Raw genomic sequence first — 17,721 nt, 5'->3', positions numbered from 1 at the left:
ATAAACGTTAGTTATCAAATCCTATTGTTTTTCTAATGACCCATTTTAACAAATTCCTTATTGTGAAAATTGTTATAATTCACTTCAACTTCTCTTACCGAATTTTTTTATATTTTTTTATGTATGGAAATCATATAAAAATCACATTTGTTAATTCTGCGTTAATAATGGGTGGAGGATTCATAGGTTAATCTGAGTAGAAATTGCATTTAGTGTGTTTTGTACGAAAAAATTTAAAGCTAAATACAAGATGTATTAGCTGTCAGAGGTTGTAGCATACTAAATATTTTAAAAAAATTATTTTTAATGTTGTTTTAACGTTATTTTGACTATTTTATGTTATAAAAATAAATAAATTGTTAGTCACGTCCTACTACTAAAATTTGTTTTAAAATCTATTGTCATTTTGTGAAGGCTCAGTTCAATTCGGATGGGTACCTTTCCTAGCAACATCCATAAATATTCGGATATAATCTCTAAATCACTGAGTGCACATGCAGAAATGCGTATAAATGGGGACAAACGATGTTTCTATATCTTTCTTGAAGATTTAGAGACTAACAGTTCATTCCTAATGAAAAGGAAAATAAGAAATTTCCAGATTTGAGAAAGGAAAATAAGAAATTTCCAGATTTGAGAAAGGAAAATAAACATATTTTCAGTTTGGTAGCTAGGAAGTAAACATAAAATGTTCCTGATTTATTGCTGTTAAAGGCGAAATATGGATCCATAGAAATAGGGACTTTCCATTAAGTATCTTTTGCTCATTTCTAAATTCACTTTCTATACAATGAAATATTTTATTCAATAAAATTTAAAGAATTCAGTATCCCTGACTGAAATTCAGCAGAATTGCGACATTCACGATTGACGTCCAAATAATACATTGTTTCTCTGATCCGATTCTGCTAATAATTATGATTGTGGTGATAATTTTGAATATTACTATCTGTGAGTTCCGAACCGAAAGGCAACATTCAACCTTTCGACGTGACAGTCTAATCGAAATATTACAATCAAGCAGTTATTTAAATGAACGTTTTGAAATCAAAGTTATCATTAAATTAATGACATCATCATGTTAGAAATTATGTTTAATACAGAATGCATTTTGGTCATAAAATGTCGATTTGGTGGAAGAAACGCTTTATTTGTTATTATTTTTAATTATTTAATATTTTTGTAAATAAGCATAAAAATGGCGTGTTGACAAAAGTTTTCAGCATTTCATTGATTTTGCACTCTTACAGATAAATTGATCATAAAAATGTCTGCAAACAGCTTTCATCTCTTAAGTACTTTTTCTTCTAACATATTTTTTGTTATGATCGAGAACATTGCGGGCTCTGTTTTTGCTGCAATAACAAATTTGGTTTGCTTTGTATATGATAAACGCACATGGTTTTCATTTTAGTCATGGCCCAACACCTAATTTCTAAACTATTAGAGATAGGCCTTTATTTCCGTTTGGAAACTTTTTTTAAATCGCGTAAAAAATCATGTTTCATGCTGTTTGCATTAATAAATTCGAAGGTGAAAAATATTTATTCATTTAATAAAATATTCTTGGTACATCAACACAAAAACTCACCGAAGTTTTCAATGCCACATTTTACTCGCCGCTTGATGTAATGTATGTTCGAAGCTTAACATTTTTTAGAAAATTAACTGTATAGTTTGCAAAATAAATACTTGTTTCCTGTTTGAGAAAGTTGTTATATACTTATTATAAACTAAAGGGTGCATATACCTCCAAATTCACTAAATATCTTTTAATGAATGTACAAATTGTATTTTATAAACTCTAAAATGAGTGTTCATATTTATTAAATTCTGGCATTTCAAGTATTATTAAGATTATTTTTCTTTAAACATACCAGCATATGAAAATTATTTCAAAATTCAAATAGTTTCAGGTAAATTCTTTCTTAAAATCAACGAAATACTCCTAATAAATTAAATACCAACATATATAGCCTGCAAACTCATTGAATTCTCCCAGTATTTATTTACTGTTGCATATAAACAAGTTTCTACATTTAACAATTCTGTATGATACCAATTATTTGTAGTGTTATGATAAGTAACATTATCGAGGTGTCAAAATTGAAAATTTTATCACTCAAAGGATGTCTCCAAAACAATAAGGAGTCAGTTGCTATCAAAGTGATTCTGCTTTCTGAATCAGGCTTTCCAAATAATGATAGTTGATATTACAACACTGAAATAAACGTAAGACACAAACAACAGCTCTGCCTATCAAACTCACATCAATTACATTAAAGTCAACTGAAAAACCTTTACATGTTAAAAATTCAAACTGATTTAATGTATCGATAGTTCCTTATGTATTGCTGAACATTGAATAAATGTGTTGTTCAGTACACAGGCAGTTGCAATAAAATAATGCCTGCTTCATGTTTCAGCTAACCATTGCAAGCAATTTTAAGAATTAAAACTAGATAACATGTTTAATGTTGTTTATGATATTAAATTAAATGCACATATGTAAAAAAGGGTGGGATATCCATTGATGTATTTTTATTTGATGAAAATATTCAATGAACATCTACTGTTGAATGCTATTCTTGAAATATTTGATTTCAATAAATTGACTACTTTCTATATCCTACCGGGTATTAATTCATTTTTCTCCTCCAAGTACCTGACCATTATTAAAAACTTTTGTCAGATCATTTAAAAAAATTTTTAAAAATCTTTTCAATTACATTCTATATGCATCAATATCTTTAATATTTCTTTCAAATTTTGTTTATTCTTGGTGAAGTTGATTTTGATATGTTATTGCACTCCTCTCATATGTTATTACATTTTATTTACTCATCACTGAAATTCTGTGGACTCAAATTTTCGCTTTTTATCAACTCTTAGCTCATTTATCTGTTGCTGTCTTAATTTATTCTTTAACTTTTTATTCATTATTTCTAAGCTTTTTACATCACTATTCATGTTCATAATTTTTTATAAAGGAAATATAGTAAGAGCAGATCATGATTGTTCTTTTTCATATAGCCTGTGGAAAATTATTAATGTTTTATATCATTTGAGTACATTTTTGACGTTGCCTGTGATTTTGCACATTCTCAATTTTATGATTGAATGTCAACAAATATTCATTTTATACAAAATATCTTTTTTTATGTGATAACTTAGGAAGTTTTTGCTAATAATATTCATAATATATGTTATGTTTATGATAGTATGTGTTACTTGATTTAATGACAGAAGATTGCTCGATGTATTGAAGTTATTAACTAAATTGATGAAAATTGATTTTTGAAGCTGTTTCTTTAAGGTTGTTAATGAATCTTCATTCAATTAATAATTATCTTCCTTTTCAAAATATGAAAATGGGAAAGACATATCTATCTTTACATAAAATACTTAATGTCCAATTGTATTAAAAGTATATATATTAAGTTATTTGTTTCATTTCCAAGTTTAATATTATCAAAATTTTCTTACTTTGTGGGGAATAAAGTTATTTTGTGTACAGTTACAATATGCAGTCTTTTAGTAATATTTTATCTATCAGAGCTTTCATTTAAGAACCTGCAAAAATGCAAAACATTAAATGTTGTGTTCAACTTCATGCAGCAATACAAAAAAATTTAGATTAATACCACAAATTCCTGTTCAGACATTCAATTGCATAAAACTGATTTACAATCAATTTACACGAAAATGAAGCATGGCAAAAAAGTTGTATGTATACTGGTGAATCGAAGTGAGCAGTGAACTGTACTTTTCCTTAAACTTCTTAATTTACACTCCTTTTGCGGTGAGTAGTTCATATAATACATGGCTGATTGCGGTTGGCTTTGTTAAGCCTTACAAACTGAAGTTGTTTACAGTTTCTGCGGGGACTGGGGTGCCGATGCGGGTCAATGTTCTAATGAACCCCTGAAAGACTCGACCGGAAGGGCGGGTAAAGGGGTTGCCGTAATTTTAAGATTGCCAAGTTTGGCATTAAGCGACATTCGCGTGAACATGTACAATTCTTTTAATGATGAATAAGTATACAGTTAATAATGGAATAAACTAAACACATTTTGCTTGCCTCTTACAAATAATAAGAATAAGCATATACTGTAAGAATTACACCAAACAATTTTTGAATTATTCAAATATATTTTCCAAAAAAAAAAAAAAAAAAAAAATGTGCCCAATACGCCAAAGACAATAAATATCATTTAAGCAAGAATTTCGTTTTTTAATTATTATTATTAATTAATTCTTGTATTAAATTAGTGTAATTTTAATTCTTGGAAGAGTGGTAGATTTTAACGTTTGCTTTATTACAGCAAGTAAAGACAATCAGCCCCTTGTAAGGGGAAGAAAGCAATATTGGAGTTCGAGCAGAGTTTAAAAAAGTTTTATGAAATTGAAATGATGCTAATTTGAATAATTTTTTGTGGCAGCAATAGGGTGTGACAGAGATAAGAAATGTTCATCATGAAAATAAGAAATGCCGCATTTATGAGCTGCCTATATTCATCGACTGGATTATAACCTTTGATCTTTGTGTAAATGTTTTTTAATTCATATGATGCTTCTTTTTTACAGGCTATTTTCTTTTCCACTGATATTTTCTTAAGCGCTGGCTTGAGTGACGCCAATGCTTTGAATGCCACTCTAGGTATGGGAAGTATTAATGTTGTGATGACTATTGTGTCTTTGTTTCTTGTGGAACAAGCTGGTCGCCGGACGCTACACTTGTGCGGCTTAGGAGGAATGATGACTATGACTATTTTATTAACTATTTGTTTAGCCTGCCAGGTAAATTTTTTTTTTTTTTTTTTTGTATATGTACAAAGAATTTGCATCTAGAAATATCGTTTAGTTATTTTCATTTCTGTCTCTAAACACATTCAAACGGCCATCAGTGCATTTATTTCTTGCAGGTCAAAATAAATAATCTGGACGTCTATTATTACTTTTGAATGCAGGAATTCTTATACGACAGTTATTTTAGTGAGACTGAAATCGCAAATGACATTACAAATAATAAGAATGGGTATCAAAAATACATGAAATGATCAGTGCTTTACATACTTGTTAATTAACGATATGTTCATATACGAAATGTAGTATTTTTTTCTCTTTATAATTTAAAATCAGGTATATAGAACAAGTTATATAAAATTTCAAGTTGAAAATCATCAGGATTCAGAAAATTATTGGCATTATAGGGAGATGAGTATCAACTATTGTCCATGAGAAGCCATATAAGCTAAATAATCAAGAATTTCACAGAAATTAAAATTGAAACAAATTTATGAACTCGCTTTCTCGTCTGATTCAAATTTCGTAATCGATTTTAAATTAACTTCCCAATGAGCTAGATACATTAAACTTTAAATATAGCTCAGAAATGAATCGCAATGCAATTTTAATTCGTTCTCTTGACTCTTTGGTACAAATTTTATCATAGAATGTAGCTCATCTGAAAGTTAGTCTATAATCGATTGCAAAATTTCACACACCTAAGACCAAAAAGCAAACAATAATTATTTAAATAAAAAAAATTGTATACTAAATTTTTAAAACGGACTAAAAAGTATAAAATAATTTCACTTAGCTTCATATATATTTATAACTCCATACAGATTGTCCTGAAAATTTACAGTTGCAAGTTTTAAGGTCAATCTGTATAGGAAGATTTGAAAACTTGCGAATGTGAATTTTCAGAACAATATATATGGGGTAGGAATCTGTAGAGGGTTATAAATCTGCATGGGGCTAGAAGAAATTATTTTAAATTTTAGTCCGTTTTAAAAACGTGATAAAACGTTAAAATTAAATTACTTTTTGAATTTGAATCTTTGAGCAATGTATTTGAACCCTAAAATAGTCAGAAGCCATTGAATACATATAAATTAATGACTTAATTTAAGTTGCAGTAAATTAGGCTCCATAAATAACAATACATTTTGTTAAGTTAGTTCCTTTATTTGCACAAACATTAAAATTGCAACACCACAAAAGCGCCATTATATTTTACTAACCCTTCAGATGCGTTAAAGGAAGTGGAAGTTACTTATTTGAAATGAATACTATAGACACTCGTATGATGAATTCGAACATCAAATTTGAGCTGGACTCCCACTTCGGTTATGGAGTTTATCAGTATTTTTTTTTTTTTTTACAAGAATGTATTGTTGAAATATTCTAAAAAGTAGTGGATATCCTTCGTCAGAAAGACTGCACATTGTTATACATTCTGTGAATTCTATTTTATTTGGTTGAAAACTACGCGTTATAAATAAAAAAAAAATGTAATGTATAGAAAATTGTGAAAAACATTTAATAAATCCTTTATATCTTTTCTAAAACGCATACTATTTTGTTAAAAATGCATATAAATATCAAACAAAACGGCCAGTCTTAATTAGTCTTCTGTGAAACAGAGTGAACCCAAATCACTTCCTTTTTCATTAATTTTCGGTCGGTCCCCTAAATGCTCTCATAATCACTGCAATTGTTTACATAATTTTATTTCAAGAGCAATCCGTCGTTTAGAGAAATTCGAAATCCAAGAATGTCCAGAAGGGGGTAGTGTGTGTATAATTCGGATAACAGTCAATGATGACGATCCTCATCTTCTCAAGTGCTGCAAGAACTGAAATGCGAATTTTCATTGCATTCATTTATTTAATGGCATCAGAATTTATTGGCTTTAAGAATCATAATGTAAAAAGCATTACAATATTTATTAGAAAAATAATTTATTTCTATAATGTCGAAACTGTGTTACTATATCTGCAAATTATTCTGATCTTACCTATTACCGTTCGCATCTACAGAAAAGTTTTTCTTAGGATTAAAATGAATAAATTATTCATTAGTCAAGAATGATTTACTTCCTTAAGCATTTTATGTAAACAAAATTTCCTATAAAACTAGTAAGCTTTTTGCTAGTAAGAAAATGAAAATATAGTAATCTTATTCTAGTAATTCTCATACCAAATATATTTATGAAACAATTGTTTTTCATTTATTAACGATTCTTTCTTTTGTGTGACTGAAATGCTAATTTTATAAAAAATAATTTAAATATTTATCATTTTCGCATATTCCTCTAGTCCCCAATACAACAATTTGTGCAAAGTCAGAAACGGCAAATTTCTTATTTTTCAGTGTAAAATTTATGTCAAGACCCATTTTACACCAATCCCTGCATGGAAATGTAAAAATAACAAAGGAAAACAACAACAACAATTAAAGGGATATTTTAAAAAATTAAGTAGTTACTTAAAGGCAATTTCAATAGAGATTTTTTTTCTTTCAGAAAAGTGCACCTTGGTTGTCTTACGTGAGCATCATTTGTGTGATAACTTTTGTGGTGATGTTTGCTATAGGTCCAGGTAAGTTTTCCTATTCCAAAAACGAGTTATTCTCACAATTAAACATGCTTGTGAAATTTATTAGAATCCACTCTTTTGCTGAAGAAACATTTCATTCACTATATTTTTCTAAATTAGATTTAACAAGATTTCACAAGAATAATATTCATTAATGAACATCTGGCCTCGTGGTAACAATTTCAGGCTCATTAACACTTTACTTTTATTACGAAAGGAATTTTGGGTATTGTATTCCCAGACGCATCGGGTCAGTCATTAGTCATTTTTTAGCATTATTTCTCATCTTATTTACCTAGAGAAAAAGAAAAAACATCTATCAATTGAGCCTGTTCTTTTTTTTTTCTTTTTTTCCAATGCAGTGTTTCTTGTTAATCTTCCCCCCTAAATGCATGAATTTTTTTTTTTTTTTTTTTTGTAACAATCTACCATCGAATTTCTTATGGCCCACATAGATTTATATTTCTTTTTTTTTTTTTCATCCTCTGTTTTTTTTATTTGTTTGTTTAAAATTCATGTTTGAAATTCATCCAACAAAATACTGAGGAATATTTAAAAGCCAAAAATTAGAAATCACATGATGCAAGTGTTAGATGTTTACTCTTCTCTTTTCTTATAATTTTAATTTAATTTTGGTGACATGCTTTTTTATCTTAGTTCTTCATCTAAACAAGAAGAGATTTTATGTTGTAGATATCATCATCAAAGTATAAAAAATTCTTATTTAACTTGCGTTCCCAGGTTCGATTCCTTGGTTCTTAGTGACAGAGCTCTTTGGACAAGGAGCTCGTCCGATTGCTACGAGTATTGCTGTCACAGTGAACTGGAGTGCCAATTTCGTGGTTGGATTAGGATTCTTGCCTCTTCAGGTAAGAAGGTCCATTACATATCATGGACACTTCTTTTCTTGTATAGAATAAAGTAATAACTCATCCAGATGTATTTTACCTTCTTAATAGATTATTATATTGCTTACTAACAATGATTGTAACTACAAGAAACCTTTTTTTTATGTTTTATATTGCTCATCAATAATGATTGTAATCACAAGAAACCTTTATTTTGTGTTTGATATTGTTCACTAATAATGATTGTAACCACAAGAAACCTTTATTTTTTATTTTTGTGAAGATGGAACTGCAATATTTGTAACCACAGGAAACTTTTTTTTTGTTTGTTTGCTTGTTTGTGAAGATGGAACTGCAATATTTGTAACAACAAGAAACTTTATTTTTATGTTTGTAAAGTTGGAACTGCAATATCTATTTTGTTCGAAAGCTATCAGGTTGAAAATTAATTGAAATGTAAGGTCCAAGTGGTATTGCTTTTCTACTTGTCTGCTTATCTTTTCTTTTTAATGCAAACTTTCTAAAAATAATGAAATTTATTGTCGATCAGATGTCTCTTAAAAAACTAGTCGAGAGAGACCATGATTTCATTAACTCCTCTCCTCCAAACATATTTAAAAATAAAATAACGGTGAATACAGAGAAAAAAAACCTAAATTATTAAGAATCACAAATTTGTTCCCTGTTCAAAAAACACAGAATCTTTTTTAATTATAAAGTTTTTGCCTAACTAGAAAATGCCATCTTCAGCTATTTCATGCAAGCATTACCCTGACAAAGAACATACAACTTCAAATTCTTTTATAGTTATTTATTTATATTGATTCCATATTGCTGCAACTCTTCACTATACCATTCGATTCAGAAATCTATTTAATTCTTACTATTTGAGCAAAAAAATATTTTATATTGATAATAAATATAAGAAAAGGGATTGGATTTTATTTTCCCCAATAGAAATAAAGTAGTATATTTTATCAATAACATAATTATTGATAAATTTAAAAATATGTTATTGTACATTGTTTTAAGATCTGAAATCGATTAAATTCAGTTTTGATCCCTTAAATTTTATACATAATAGATTATTAAAAAAGGATTAAAAAATTGTAAAACATCATATTTTCAAATAAATATATTTAAGGCTGTATAAACTTTCCAACACAAAAGTTTCCAGAAAGTAAAATGTTCTTCATATAACATTTAGTCAATGTACAAACTTTCAGCAATGTATCAAAAAATGTCCCAGAGATATATTGAAGCAATGAGCAATGATACTGAGGGATTAACTCAAATTGAAATGCAAACATTCAGAGCATAATTACAAATGCCTACGTAGAAAAGCATGCGCACGCATATATTCGTCTTTAATATTCAGTTTTATTTCTTATAAGAAACATTTTAAAAGGAACATGAAAGGTTATTTAAGAATAAAAGTGAAATTTTCACTTCAGAATACACATGTAAACAACGCAGAAACTGCAGAATAGCATAAGTAAATATTTGACAATAACTAAAAAATGATTTGGATATGTTATCAAGCAAATGCACTCAGTGAATTCAAAACATTTGGTACAAATGTTTTTAATTCTATATAAAGGTTTTTAAAACATTTTCTCAATCGAAATATTAAAAAAGAGCTCTTGAAGTAGCTCAAACTTTTTAATTCGGATAATCTGAAATGTATTTAAGAATTATCTTTGTGACTTCTAATAAAAGAAACGAATATATATTTAACCTTCCTGGGAATTAAGAAAGTAGGACCGAAACCATAAAACAGAGAAAGAGAAAAAGGGAAAAAAAGAAAATTCAAGTGAACAGAAGTCGCAGAAATCTTTACCAACCCCCCGCTATACATAAGGGGAGGAAAATGGCTCTTTATTTTATTGCTCACGAACTATAGAGAAAGTATTGTAGTCATAAAAAATTTCGAGATTTTGATTTATCTTCCCTCCCTGAGTTTGAAAAACACATTTTTGGCATTATATTTGTAACTAATATGTCAAAAATCTTTGAACCAGAAGAAGGATGCAATTTGGTATATGATCTTTACATTAAATTTGTAGATATCTATCCGAATTTGTATAAAATCCATTCTGGCAAAGTCCCTCTGTCCGGCCGTTCGAATATAAGTTAACACGATGACTAAAAAACGGAGAGAGTTAGATAGATAAAATGCGGTACACAGATTTAACATTTTTAGTGTAAACACCTATCATATGTTTGACCAAATTCAACAAGGCGCTGACTATATGTCAATCTATATATTCCAAAGCATGCAAGTGCCATAATTTAAAAACGTCATGACTTAAATATGTAAAATTTGGCATGTGATTTTGTGACAGCAATTGTAGTTTAGCGTGAAATTTGTATTTCAGTCGGTGGATTATCTTCATTTCGATGGAAAAACGTGTCTAAAACACAAATTCAATTTTTGGATATTATTGACCGCATGCCAGGAATTAATCGCCAAAAAATCTCGCCAAGTTTCACACGCCAAACTCAGTAAAACTGGTAAATGCATGCCAAAGGTTAATATTTCGTAATTACTGTACACCAATGTCATCCAAGTTGTTCTCTGCTTTGCCCTAATTTTTTTGCGGGTGATAGGAGATAAAACATTTAATAGAGAATGTACAAGAAAGTTTTTGGGAGACAACTCCACCGGTTATTTTCCTATCTCTCATTCAGCTATGCGCCGTGGATGAATTTTTATGCTTTGAGGGTAAATTGCCTTGCAGCCGATGTATTTCCTACTTTTTTTCGCCTTTATTGTTCGTTTTCCCTTATCTTTTTTATATACCCAACTCTCAGTTCGGGAGGAGGCTCAGGGGAAACCTAAATGAGATTAAAAAACGAGAATAGTTTTTAAGTAATATAAAGTAGAAATACAGCACTTTGGAGTCCATATGGATAAGCTGTCACTGCATTTTATACACTTGGAATCAGTATCGGATTTAATTATTTTCATGTCCTTGGCAGTGAGGCCTTTCTTTTAATAAAATGTTAGTTTTGTTTCGTATTTCAATACATTTTCAATATTTTATTTTAGCTTTTTTTTTATTAACTTTTTGAAAACTAATTTGTTTTTATTTATCTATTATGACTCCAGAATGCACAGAATCCAAGTTTGCATACAATATTATTGATGCAAATTTTCGGTGTTTATAACAACATATAAGAACCTGACGGATTCTATTTGATAAGTATTAATATTATCCGAATATTTTATAATTCATAGAATTACGAACTAATTTATTAGGCAACTTGGGCAATAAAGTTATTTAATTGATCTGTTACAGCAAGATCCCCCTCTTAGGCAACTGCCTAGTTGGAAATCCATCACTGTTTGGATTTTTTGTGTATTGGAACTTCATAAAAATTCAAGTTTTGCAGTTCTTCTCTACCATTTTTAAATCGATTTTATAAAATTTTGCAGCATTTTTATACCTATCTATAGAAGTAAAGAATTAATTTTTAGGTGAATATTTTGGAGCATCTTGTACGTATGATGGTTTAGGCTGTTTTGCAACAATTCACCTCCTTTGTGTGAAATATTTTTATGTTGAGTTTTATGATGATTTGTAATTCATCTTTTTTTTTTTTTTTTTTTCAGAATGTTTTAGGTGTTTATACATTTTTCCTGTTCACGATTCTCTTGGCACTGTTTTGGTTGTTCACTTACAAGTGTGTTCCGGAAACTAAGAACAAAACGGTTGAAGAAATAACTGCCATCTTCCGACAGAAAGCCTATCAGTGAATGAGAGCATGTGCTAGAAAAAAGTCAAAAACTGTTAAGCTAAACTGTATATTTACTATACATCCACTTAAAATCGAAAGAGAAAAATATGGCTCATCATCTTGATTTACCAAAAATGAATTTGAAAATATATATAAATGTACTTTATTACAAAAAACAATAATGTATAGGTAAACTGTCATAGTTTATAGTAAATAGTTGATGAGAGCCAAAATTTACACACGCGTCATGAAGATCACAACTTAAAACACTTATGGTAAATGTGACCTACCTACTGTGTAACCTTGTATGTTGAACTAGCAGTTCTAAGTCACATTAGTTCCTTTATTTTGGAGGAAAATATTTACTGTTAATTTATGATGGAAGTCTATTCATCATTGATTAATACTATTTATATTAAAGTTGTTTTAATTATTTGTATTACTTGTTATTGTAGCTTTATGTCGTACTATGTTAGTTATTTCCCCTTATATATGAAAATAAGACTGCGGCAGCTGCTCTTGAACATTGTGTGTGTGTGTGTGAAAGGGTTCATTTGTCCAATCAAAGGTTTAATGTATTTTTTCATGTAAAAAAAGACTTGATATTTGAAGAATGTAATCTAAGAATACGAATTAAGTTTGTAAAATTTATTGCAAGAAATTGAAAATATCAACAATTCTTTTATATTCAGCAAATTAAAATGTAATTGCTTGAAAGGGCTTATTAGATACTTTAATTTACTTGCATAAGTATTTTTATAGAAAATGTGTCCTTTAGAAAAGATATTCATTTTATTTTCTCATTCCTTTAAAACAGTAATCAACATTGTTGAACATAATGTTATGTTCTAGCATTGGATCGCAGTTGAAATATTTGTGATAAAGCTATGATGGCTATTGTTTAAAACTGTAAAAAGTACGTCCCTGCTGAATTTCAATGTTTCAAAAAATAGTTCAGTAGATTTTGAAATTTTCCGCAAGTCTTGGAAATGGTACGAAATGAATTTATCAGTAAAATGATATAGCTAAAAATACTATGCGGTTAATGCATGTATTTTTGTTTCAGTTATGTCTTTCTAAATACTAATGAACCATGGAGTTTTAAAATACGTCTGAACTATAGAAAAAAAAATTAATCGGGAGAAATATTTCATCAAAGAAAACTGGCTTACATTAAGTTTTGTACTCTGAAATTATTTGCTCTTATTTTTATAAAGTTCCTCATTTTTGTTTTGAAAGCTTATAATGATGCACATGAATTTTTTTAATCTGACATGAGACTGAGACATTATTTTGTTTTTAGTAGACTGATTCACTTATTATATTCATATTCTATTATAGACTGAAATGGAAAAAAAATGAAAAAATCAAATTAATTTTATTTGAATCGAATATAATAAAGAAAACATTACGCATAATTTTAACATTTTTTCCCATCATCATTTTTTTATGAGATTGCATGACTAATTGATTTTGAAGAGAACCATAATGTTTATTTAATTTAATATTCTTCATACCTATTTTTAATATCAGATATTTCAATCTGGCTTTCATATAGCATTTTATCAGCTTTATAAACTGAAATCTTGTATTAAACAAATTCGTTTTTCAATAGACATTTTAAATCGAAATTTTTAAAATCTTGATATGTTCTTTAACAAAATATATATATATATATATATATATATATCCAAAAAAATCATTCCGTACTTGAATAACAATTATACGTATATCAAGACAATAAAACCCATGTATAAAACTTTTTATATATTTGGCAGCAAAATATCTTAGTCACGAATGAAAGTTTTTCAGTACTTCACATTCTTCGGCCGAATATTTTGTCTCTGTTACAAAGAAGATCAATTTTTTCTTGAATAAAAGTTTAAAAAGATTTTATAAAATGATATTATGTTAAAAAATTACAGTTGAACCGTATTTTAGCAATAAATAGTTTGTATATTTGGTTTTATGTAAAAGATGAAAAATACAGATATTAAATAAATAATGTATATAAATAAAAGATAATAAATGTTCTATGTTTTAAAATGGTAATCAAACTTTATGTACTTGAGTATTCATTCATAAGAGAGTCCATAACCAACTGAAATGTCATTTGCACTCTTGTTTTATAAGCAAATCATCAGTCATTTGAAAAGAAGTAATAAAAGAGCTTGGATAAAATAAATCCGTTTTTCAATGTATTTTGAGTTCAATCTGTTAGCGCACTAAATACCACAATCATTGTCTTTGAAAAGACAAGAATGCAAGCTTATTTAAAGCTTTTAAAATTTGTTTCTTTCAAATTTGCTAAGAACCGTCTCTTCATTTTTATAAATTACTTTTACTTTCTTACAATACGCATGACAAGAATGCTTTTGCAACAATCGTTATTCTTAAAGCATTACTATGCTTGGTGAGAATTTCAACTGTCTGTCTTTGAAATGTTCTCATTTCAAAAAAAAAAAAATATATATATATCGTGTTGATAAAAAGCGAACTATATTCATTTCACTTTACTCTCCTTTGAAATAATGGGGGAAAAATTTAGCTATGCCTAAAATAGTAAATTACTTTAATCTGCAGTCCACAAATATTGCGAATTATAACTTTATATATGTCATTTGCTTGAAAAAAAAAAGCTAAATAGACTCCTTTACCAAAAATTCATAAATATGTTATTTTTTTCTGGAATTTTTTCGTATATTCGTTGAGAAATATTTTGTAATATTTAATGGAACTGAACATCCAATTACAGGTACAGAGAAATTCGTTATTTGAAAAAAAAAAAAAAAAAAAGCGATATTGCTGGATTTTTAAAAAAAATAAACCAGAGCAATTGTATTCAAAATGAATAATAAAAGGAATTTATCAATAGAATGAAAGCAGTCAAAATAAGAGAGACCAGGTTATCGACTCTCATATTATAGATATGAGGAAGCCAATCGAATTAAGTAATGTATCGAATAATACATGAAAATATATGAAGTTTTTTAAAATATAACACTTTTACAGATGCAAACAAGACATTCGTTCAAAAAAATAGTTAAAATGTATTGGATACATTCCATCCTTCTTTTTTTAATCGTAATCACTTTAATATTCGTTTATACAATATTTCTCTTTACAATTACGTTTTTATACACTTTTTTATGTTTTGCTTTTTCTCTTATTAGAGTTATCTGAAAAAAAAATTATGCGTCCCTGACATTTTCTTAGTTTTCTGTTTATATACCAAATAAAATATTGCATATTATTAGCTTTAATTGAAAGATTTCTTACTTGTAAAAAATATCCGATATTTTTTTGTTCAAAAATTCAAGTTATATATGGTTCCCATTATCATTTTCATGCTGGAAACTTAAAAAAAAATTGTAAGTCTGAGACATAATGTAATATAGTCATTGATCTTTTTTTTAAAAAAACCCTATTTATCTTCGGAAAATAATAAATGGTGGCTATGCTGGCAATTTACCTGAGAAAATGTAATTTTTAGCAGTAGGATGGGTTTATTTATTTATTTGTTAAACACTATACTGCAAAATAAAAAGGGTACTTGACATTTAAATACAATCTTAGAGATATCGAATTCTACGTGCTTTTCCATTTCAAACTAAGTACAGAACATTTGATTTCGTGGGATGGAAGGCTTCTGAAAAAAAAAAAAAAAAAAAAAAAAAAAAAAAAAAAAAAAAAGCTTATTCAAACATTAATAAGAAAATGAGTGCAGACGTACTAAGTGAAATTTTTTGCCGACTGTACATATAAAATTCTCCTCTTCAAATATTCTGGACACATTAGCTCAGTGTGAAGGAAAAAAATTAAAAAATACATCGTCATTTTTCTAATTTTATGACTTAATTTCTGTGATAATGATTCTCCTTTCTTTCATTCTTCAGTTTCTGATGTACTCCCCAAATGCGCAAAAATATCTAAAATACATTTAATAATTACAGTTTGTAATGTTATAATGCATTGGTAGGAATGTGTATAAAAGATACTTGTTTTTTTTTTTTTTCTCTCAAGAATTGAAGAGTGGATTTAGATGTCAGGTTGCTTGCTTTGTCTTGATCGAATTTTACTGATAGATGTAAAAAGATGGTGCTTCATACTAAAATATTCAGATGAGGAATCGAATTTCCTTCTTTTGACTTTGTCTTCCCCCACTCAAAGTTTCCTCAACTCTTAAATACTTTATCAAAAAGATTCCGAACGGAATACTGAAAGAAAGAATTTTTGCCTCGGTTTATTATTTGATTTGAGCTATTGAAGTGGGTGGATTTTTTTAATGAAATATTATACCTTCTTTTTTTGGATATGTATTATAAATTCTTTTTTTAGTGTGTGTTTTTCTTTTATTATTATCAATCATTCTGCTTTTAGATCTATTGATTCCACAAAATATTTATCTTTGGAAAGAGCGCCTTTTATCGATTGTTTATTTACAAGCATCATTTTGTTAATATAGAAATATCTAACGATAATTTAAACTGTGGGAAAATAAATAAAACTGTTTGGAACCGAAATGTTGTGTATTTCATTAAAAACTTTCTCAAGAAATATGCAAACAGCTTAGTGAATGCAGTTTTTCTTATTCACTTAAAAGATATCCATAAAAAGTCACCAGATTCAGCAGTTTTTTTTATATATATATAAATATAATTGACAAATTCAAAGGGCCTAAAAATGAGCGATAAGATTTTATTTTAATTTTGAAAAAAAATTATTTAATTATGATTCTGAATTCTTTCAGGGATTATAATTAGATAGCCATCGATTTTCCAAACATACATAAACTTTCAATTATATATATATATATATATATATATATATATATATATATATATATATATATATATATATATATATATATATGGATAATAACAATGATAAGAATAAAAATATATAAAACTATTCGTCGGTTTAAAAGACTCGAACACGAGACCACCACCCGGCCGTTTCATTCACCAGGCCACTCATCCAAAGAGCAAAGCAGCGAATTAGGATTCTTAATACGATTAACCAAGTTTCAAATGCGGTGGTAATCCCGTCTGAATGCACAATGCTAAGAATACGAATGATCATAGCGTATGTGCAGGATCTCGACCAAAACTTTCAATTAAATATATATATATTGTGACATAAAGTTTTATTTCATGAAGTATGAAATTTCGACGATTTCGTCGTAACTGTGGAATCAGTATGGATAATAATAATGAAACAAATAAATATATATATATATATATATATAAATAAATTCGTTGGTTTTGAGATTCCAACTCGAGACCAGTAAAAAGGAGCGCAAAGCACCATGTCGTTCTATTCACTGAGCCAGATATCTCTGGCACAGAGCAGCCGACTAAGATTCTTAATACGATTAACCAAGTTTCAAGGGCGTTGGGAATCTCGTCTGAATGCACAATGCTAACAATACGAATGATCTCTGTGCATGTGCAGGGTCTCGATTTTAAACCTCCAATTATATATATATATATATATATATTGACGCCAAGTTCTATTTTATGAAGCATGAAATTTGGACGATTTCGTCATAAATATTAGTAGAATTAGTATGGAGAATAAAAAGGAAAAAATAAATAAAAATATGTAAATCTATTCGGCGGTTTTGAGACTCGAATTAAAGAGTAGCATAAAGAAGTGGGAAGCATCATGGCATTTTAACCACCATGCCGCTCATCCCACGAGCAGAGCAGCGGACTGTGATTCTTAATACGATTAACCAAGTTTCA

The 17,721-nt window shown here is 28.3% G+C and overlaps 1 protein-coding gene across 2 annotated transcripts in view; it reads left to right on the top strand.

Moving 5' to 3' along the window:
• Positions 1–12,407, top strand: part of LOC129960929 (solute carrier family 2, facilitated glucose transporter member 1-like) — a 78,252-nt gene extending 65,845 nt beyond the window's left edge. For both annotated transcript variants that reach the window (XM_056074678.1, XM_056074679.1), the window contains exons 8-11: positions 4,588–4,800; positions 7,313–7,388; positions 8,127–8,254; positions 11,850–12,407. In XM_056074678.1, the coding sequence (XP_055930653.1) occupies positions 4,588–4,800; positions 7,313–7,388; positions 8,127–8,254; positions 11,850–11,993 (561 nt within the window). In that variant the 3' untranslated portion in view covers positions 11,994–12,407. The remainder of the gene's footprint in view (positions 1–4,587; positions 4,801–7,312; positions 7,389–8,126; positions 8,255–11,849) is intronic.
• Positions 12,408–17,721: the final 5,314 nt, after the last annotated feature.

The sequence above is a fragment of the Argiope bruennichi genome, chromosome X2 (assembly GCF_947563725.1).
Source record: "Argiope bruennichi chromosome X2, qqArgBrue1.1, whole genome shotgun sequence".
Taxonomy (NCBI): Eukaryota; Metazoa; Arthropoda; class Arachnida; order Araneae; family Araneidae; genus Argiope; species Argiope bruennichi.
This window is presented reverse-complemented; position numbering and strand designations above follow the sequence as displayed.